Below are 7942 nucleotides of genomic sequence, written 5' to 3'. Positions count from 1 at the left end.
GTCCCTTCCAACCCCCAACATTCTGTGATTCTGTGATCTAGCCTTCGGGCACCGAATGCCAAGTCAAGCACTGCAGCTCTGCTCAGCAGAAAGAATGGGACTTGGGTTTACTGCAGTCTCTTGTGGAGAAATGGGCAAAACAGTCTTGATTAGAGTTCTTCACAAAAGAAGAAAAGAGAGATCAGACAGAGCAGGGCAAATGTGAAGAACAGACGGGAGCCTATACAGGGGGATGTCCACCAGGAAATTAGCTGCCACCAGCATCATCCAAAATCCCCCATGGCTAAGACCCCAACCAAACAACTGCACTGGGGCCTGAGGAGCTGGAGAACACCACAGCAGAAGACTTCTGTATTCATGGCACAACTCTTAGCAGAAGAATTAGAAAGATACTCAGCAATTTCTAGGTATTCACATAAACATTTACAGCTCCCAGCACTGGCCTGTTCATCTTCCTGGAAGAAAGCACACACAGGCCAGTTTTGGAGGTCAGGGTGGACAATGAACTGCTCAGCATACCTGAAGATCGGATCAGCAAACTTCTCCACATGCTCAAGAAGTGTTTCAGCACATCTCTGGGATGCAGGCCACCTTTGATGCATGCTCAGGATTAAACTGGTCCCGCAGAAACGCTACACGTAGACTGCACCAGGTCTACACTGATTTCAGTTTCTGAAGGAAGATCTCCTCTGCAGGGCTTTGGAAGTTGGAGAGCGTGGAAGAAAAAATGAGAGTGGGTCACAGGGTATGGTACAGCTGTCAGACAGCTGGCGACAAAACCACTTTCCCCGGCCAAAAGCAAGTTACAGCAATGCTTGGACATTGACGACCACTTTAAAACACACAGCTGTGATACTGTCCAGCGTTACTCCAGCACCGCTGTGTCACAAACCCGCGGTTTTTGGGTTAGTGTGTTATTGATATCGCAATGGTTCTCTGTGTATGTCTTAAGTGTTGAGCTAAAAGGTGCCTGCTCCCCAGAGTGGTGCCATGCAGGGGTACATCGCTGGGACCGTGCTTGCAGCCCCTCCCAGTTGACGCTTCCCCTCCTACAGCTTTGCTACTCTTCATCTACTCTACTTTAATCTAACTTAAAGCTCTGGTGAAAAAATTTGCTCTTACTCCATCCCCGGTTTCTGCTTATCTTATCTGCCAGCAAGCGAGGCAGGTCCGTGGTGAAGTCCCACTGCTGCCATCCTGACCCAAGGGCTTGGTGCGGCAGAAGCACGGCTGAAAACTTCGCTTTGTGTGGAAATCTGGGAAGTGGTAACTGCACTTTAACAGGGCTTGGGCACTGGGGCAGTACAGGAATGTGGAGATCATCGAGGACGTGGGTGTTTTTAGCGCTTCAGCTGTCCAAAGAAGCAGGAGAAAAACTGTTTAACACCAAAAGACAGTGTGAACACAGAAGCTGAGATGACACAAGAAAAATCATCTGAAATAGAGAGTTGGCATCGAAGGGTATCAGATGAGTCTCCCCACACTCCAAAATACCTCTGAATACCAGTCTGAAGCAAAAGACTACGGAATTTTGACCCTGTGGGAAAAACATGCACCCAAAACAGGAAGGAAGGAAGCCATGGAGCATTGGTCCTTCTTTTCTGCCCACCAGAAGAATGTCGAGATCTAGCTGAAATAACGAGTGCTTCCTACAGGCTCATGGCTCTTGATTTGGAGACACCTGGGAAAGTCGGGTAAAAAAAGTTATTTGGAATAATAAGCAACCTCTCATTCTGCGTACGAGAGATACAGACACATATTCACTTAAAACACAGTAAGTTTCCAAGCCTATTCTCGGAGACCACTTCCAAAAAACCCGGCAACAGAAACAAAGGACTGCCCCTGAGCAAAACACCTTCAGTCCTTCCCTGTGCAAAACCTCAAAAATGAAAAAAGATGGGCTTTAGAGAGTTTGGTTAAACACCTCTGCCTTCTGCTGCACCTGAGGCAGCGCTGCACACAGCAATCACTTTTGGCGGCTCATCGCGGCTGCTTGCAAGGTGCAGATTTTGCTACAGGAAATACATTCTCTCTCAAGAACTCTAAATTCTGGTTGTGAAAATGTTTTATATATAAAACACTAAAAAATATATTTATATGAACATACTGGCAATGGCATATTTGTAGCCTCTCTAGAGTAAGAGGGGTCATATTCTACATCCAAATCCTCTCCCCGGGTAATTAATAGCCGGGAAGCAAAGTCTTCTCTTGCTCTGTGTAGCCTCCAGTGAATTTTTCCTCTCCAACAGCTTACCCTTTTAATTCATAGGCAGTTTCTGCCTTATTTTCTTAGCAGGCCCCACACACTTCTGTCCAAAACACACCCCGAGTGCTGGCTCAGCTCGGTAACAGAGGGCGGCCGAAGGCATTTTATGGACCACGCCGAGCGCCGTGATTCTCGGGCTTTATTCTCAGACGAATTAAAAAAACACAAAAGCAGACGCCAACGATCACAATCCAGCGCTGCGATTTCTGGAGCCTCTTGCTCTCAAACATAGGAAAGGGCTCGATTCTGGCCCGGATTCTGCGTACAAAAGGCATCGTCACCTCCAGGCAAGTGGTCCCAGGAACTCTTCGAGCTTGCTGGCTTCACGTCGTCGGCCCCGCAGCCACCGCGCGATCCCCGCCCCGTGTGCAGCACCAGGTTGGACAGGGGTGTGCTCCCAGGCCTGTGATTCCCAGGGCATGGATAACGTGACTCCGGGTTTAAATTACAGAGCAGGAAAGGGGTTAAAGTTTAAACGGCTGTTTTGTATATGAATTAATGTATGTAGCTTTGAGCCAAAATATCTACCATTAATTTTTCCATCTATTTCAGGAGCAGTAAGATACACAAAGTAAAGTTTATTTTGGTACTTGGTATACTTCACTCTCATTAAAAATAAATTAATCAGCAAATTCCTACACAGCTCGGCCTTCTTTTATGTAAATACAACGCAGCTGTAATGAATTACAAGGTGTTATTATCTCACACACACTGTATAATACTTCACACATAAGAGGTTTCTCTGCTTAGCTCAGCTTTCAACAAAAGCATCTTAAATAAACTGCAAGCAAGTTGTTTGGTCTGTAATGTTTTCACAGAGAAGGGATACACCTCACACATAGAGGGTTTCTTTACATGACTCATTTTATAACAAGTTAAACTGAGGAAGTTCGCCTTGGAAAAAGAAATTTCAAAATGCCTTTTTTTATACACAGAAGGTGCCCTAAGAGAAGATAAAAAAAAAATAAATGCCCGCCCATGTTTGGGGGCCTATATTCTGCGTCCCATCGCTCCGCAGACAGAGAAGGGAAGTGAAAACACACAGTATCAAGAAAGCAGCTTCAGAGGAAGGAAGAGTCACAGCCAGGCACAGTCACACTTTCACCAGATTAAGGATTCACAAATGGAGGATTAATTTCTCAAAGATTATCACCTTTGACTTTCGATTACTCGTTTTATTAGGAAGAAATCACGGTATTACAGGGCTTAATCTCATCCAAAGCACACAGAAAACACACACGCATCAGTTTTGCCCAGACTGACATTTATTATTGACTCGGATGTCAGATGGGAGAGAAATGAAAACTGATTTTGTCACTGACCTGCAAATAGCCTGGTGAACCACCCGCCTACGCAGCACACCTCAGCCTCTGCTGAGCTCACCAGCGGAGCTCTCGCTCCCGTAATTACCGTGTCGGTGCAACGCGCCTGCACAGCCAGCTGAAGTTGTCACTGGGGTTGACAAGTCTTGTTTAAAAAGCCCTGGGCCGCCGGTTAGGGGGATGGAGGACAGCAAAGCTGTGCCCTCTTAAGAGCCACGGACAGAAATAGGGATGTTTTCTCATAAAGAAATTCTTAGACCGCAAGTCTAAAAAGAAAATGGCAATATCAGCAAGGCAGACCGAAATACCAAGTACTCTGAGGCAGCTTTTCAAGACAGACATCCACATTTGGGATTTTATTCTCATTAAGATGGCTGGAGTCACAGGGGATTACCGGGGACTGTGCATTATTCTTTACATTCTCCTATCTTTGTGCAACAGAGCGGAGTTCTTAAAACGGATTTTCACAGAACCCTTCAGAATCCGTTAAAGCAATTCTTAACTCCACTAAAGCAAAAACGGACCGTTCCATCTTGACGTCAGGCTTTTAAAATACATCAACATCTAATATGCCGAGCTCGGATTCGCATTCACAACCGTTCAGTGAGCAGACGAACGCCGTCGTGTCTCTACGTAGCAGCTTTCCAAGCGAGGCAAAGGACAGAAATGTCTTCCTGAGATAACTCTAAGTCATGGGAAAATATCTGGTTTCCTAAAGGCAGGAGGCAGGTCTTTCCGTCTGCCAGCAGGGACCACGCAGCGCCACAGAAAGGACAGAGGTTCTCAAACCAACTAGCACGTGTTTGCAGGTGAATATTTCAAAGGGTACGGCTGTCCGTTGGGCTACTGAGGCACCGTGGATAGAATATCTAATTAAATATTTTCATTTCAACAACAAGTTTTCCTGCTTCAGCTCAGTTCAACGTCAGGCACGCTTCCCAAGCCGATCTGACAGGAAGGCTGGGCGCTCTCAGAGTCCTTCGTCGTTGTAAACAGGGGAAAGGGGCTTGAGGATGCTGCGGGCGTCGCTCTCCACCAGCGGCCGCCAGCTCACCTCGCCCGTCAGCAGCAGGTCTTCCCCGCTCAGCGCGTCCAGGTGCTGCACCTGCAAGGACAGGGTGTTAGCGCAAGGCGTCCCATCGCCCGGTTAGGCTCCCCAGGAGCTACGCACAAGTTGCTTCCCTGACAGAAAGCAGAACAGGGAGGTTTCAGTGCGCTTATGTCATTTGAGGCAGAGCTAAAAAGGTAATTTCCGACTGCGTAAGCGTCACGGAAAGGCCAGGAGATAAGTATCTGCAGACCCACTGGAGCTGACTGGATATAGTCTTCTACTAAACACCTCAGCTAATGCTTCCTCTGAAAGTTTGGCAGCAGGACAAAGAAGAGCCACGCAAAGCAAGCGTGAGTCATTTTACCTTCCCGGCAGTTAATTCAGATGACACCCTGCTATTACCATCACTGCCATGGAGTGCTCTCAAAGTGGTTTCACATCGACCAACGCTCTTCACTGTATGAAAAAAAAGCCTGAGCAGCTTGGAACACCTGAGATTTATAATATAGAAGCACATGAGCCGGAGGAGATGAATATGGAACGAATGCTCGTTCTCACAACACAAGAACTGGGCATGCAATGCCATTTTAGGGTGCAACGTAAGGAAAATAAGAAAACCTGCTGTCACACAACATAGGGTTAACTTGCTGCCACAGGACACTGTAAACACGGGTGTGCGTGTGTAACAAAAAGTCCGTGGAGGGTCAGTAAAAGACCTCTGGCTCGGGAAGTTGGAGAAGGCAGATTGCTAGGAGACTTGGCCAGGGAAATTCTACACACGCTTGCTCTGTTACGATAGTATTCTCTGACATCCACTAAGAGCCACTGTCAAAGCCAGGATCAGCAAGAAATTACAGGAAAGAACTCGTACTGGAAACGAAAGATTATTTGACAAGGAATTTCGCAACAGAGGAAGGAATACTCAATGGCCACAGAGGGTCAGGCCAAAGAGCCATCAAAGCACAACATCCTGCTTCAGTCGTATGAGGAACGGCTGAGGGAGCTGGGGCTGTTCAGCTGGAGGAGAGGAGATGGAGGGGAGACCTCCTGGCTCTCTGCAGCTGCCTGCAGGGAGGCTGTAGCGAGGCGGGGTTGGCCTGTTCTCCCTCGTGGAGAGTGACAGGACGAGGGGAAATGGGTTTAAATTGCGCCAGGGGAGGCTCAGGTTGGATATCGGGAAGAATTTCTTTCCTGAGAGGGTTGTCAGCCATCGGAACAGGCTGCCCAGGGAGGGGCTGGAGTCACCGTCCCTGGAGGGGTTTCAGAGACGGGTGGGTGTTACCTCGAAGGACACGGTTCAGTGGTGTTGATGGGGCTGGGACAGAGGTTGGACTTGATGATCTTCGAGGTCTCTTCCAGCTGATATGATTCCATGATTCTACGACTCAGTCAGTCAGCGACAGCAGATTTCCCAGGACAAGTTAAGTACAAAGCAGGCACACTATGTTGCTTCCTTCGTTTTTTTCCCTCCCTCCCAAAATTGGTTACGTTGGGCATTTGGAGCCTGAAGTGGTGGTTGTGGATTTACCAGCCCCGCACAGACTCCTCTTCCGTAAGCCCCAGCAGTGCCTTTGGAACTGCCGTGCAACTGTAGAATCCTGACCACATGCTCGTACCAGTGGACAGACCTTCCCTGCTCACCGTTCCTGTGCCTTCAAGATTTCCCAGAGCTGTCTCGCGCTCCTTCTCAGCTGTTCTTCAGGCAGGGGATGCTACTCATTGCTAGTAAAGGACCTGTTCCATGCCACCCTTACTGCCCTTCTCTGAGCCTTCTTCAGTTTTCATCTTTCAGGTTTTTTATTTTTATTTTTTTACTTTTTAAATTTATTTTTATTTTTAATTTATCTTTCGGGATTTTTTTTATTTTTATCTTCAGTGTTTATCTTTCTTGATGGTCAGAATCCAAACCATATGCATTACTCAAGATCACAAGGGTACCAGTTAAAAAGTGGCACAACACCACTACTTTATTCTCTATTCCTTCCTCAGTAGTTCTGAGCATCTGTTTTACCGTTTTTTAAACGCTACAGAGTGCTGAGCTGATGTTTTGATAATACAATTATAATCTCAAGGACTTATTCCTGTGTGGTTACAGACAGTTTAGAGCTCGTCAAAAGACACGTAAAGCTGGAACTGTTTTTCTCAAGTGCACACTTTGGAGCTGTCTGCAGGAACGACCCGTCTTCACAGAAGCTGTGCTGATTTCTCCCCAGTGTGCCACATTTATTTGTGTGATCACCATTTCCTATTCCACTGCTGATAGCTTCTGTCATATCCTTTGCTTGAATATAGAGAAGTGTAACAAATTCCCCACTTGGCAGCAAATTGTCCCAAATTACATACATTTAATACGTGTTTGCTTCCTGCTAATCATAGAATCACAGATTCATTCAGGTTGGAGAAGACCCTTGGGATCATCAAGTACAATCACAAACTCTACTCTGCAAAGCTCACTCCTAAACCATCTGCCCCAACACCACATCTACACAATCTTTAAACACCTCCAGGGCTGGTTACTCAACCCCATCCCTGGGCAGCCTGTGCCAGTGACCAACCACTCTGTTTTCTGAGAAAAATTTTTTCCTGAAGTCTGGTCTAAGCTCTACCCTGTTGCAGTTTGAAGCCGTTCCCTCTTGTTCTGTTGCTAATTACCTGTGAGAAGAGACCAGCCCCAACCTCTCTACAATGTCCTTCAGGTAGTTTTAGAGAGTGATGAGATCTCTCCTCAGCCTCGTCTTCTTCAAACTCAACAGGCTTCAATCGCTCTTCATAAGATTTATTCTCCAGGCCCTTCACCTTCAGCGTTAAACTTTCCTACAGCCTCACTGACATTAAGCATCAGCAACCTTAAGCATTAAAAAGCCTGTCCCTCCTGAAAAGGCCTTTAGCAATTCCAAAAGTGTCCTCAGTCCCTTACAAAGTTGAGCCCTCTACTTATCCTTACCGTTTTCTCAGATACATGTTGAAACATAAGTTTGCCGACGACCCCGAGCTGTGTGTGGCGCTGGACTCGTTGGAGGGCAGGGCTGCCATCCCGAGGGACCTGGACAGGCTGGAGAAATGGGCCAGGGCAAACTGCAGGAGCTTCAGCAAGTCACAGGGCAAGGTCCTGCCCCTGGGTCGGGCCAGTCCCAGGCACCAACACAAACTGGGCACAGAGTGGGGTGAGAGCAGCCCTGAAGAGAAGCACTTGGGGCTGTTGGTAGATGAAAAGCTCAGCCTGAGCCGGCAGGACGCTCGTGCAGCCCAGAAGCCAACCCTGTCCTGGGCTGCATCCAGAGGAGTGTGGCCAGCAGGGCAGGA

At 47.4% G+C, this 7942-nt stretch overlaps 1 protein-coding gene across 1 annotated transcript in view; it reads right to left on the bottom strand.

Annotated features, from left to right (window-relative positions):
- Positions 1–4558: 4558 nt before the first annotated feature.
- The window catches only part of LOC104275442 (ubiquinol-cytochrome-c reductase complex assembly factor 1-like), a gene marked incomplete at its 5' end in the record, with an annotated part of 4728 nt that continues 1344 nt past the window's right edge, over positions 4559–7942 (bottom strand). The window contains one exon of the mRNA XM_009871406.1: positions 4559–4693. Coding sequence (XP_009869708.1) covers positions 4559–4693 — 135 coding nt within the window. The remainder of the gene's footprint in view (positions 4694–7942) is intronic.

The sequence above is a fragment of the Apaloderma vittatum genome, unplaced genomic scaffold, assembly GCF_000703405.1.
Source record: "Apaloderma vittatum isolate BGI_N311 unplaced genomic scaffold, ASM70340v1 scaffold19836, whole genome shotgun sequence".
Classification (NCBI taxonomy): Eukaryota; Metazoa; Chordata; class Aves; order Trogoniformes; family Trogonidae; genus Apaloderma; species Apaloderma vittatum.
This window is presented reverse-complemented; position numbering and strand designations above follow the sequence as displayed.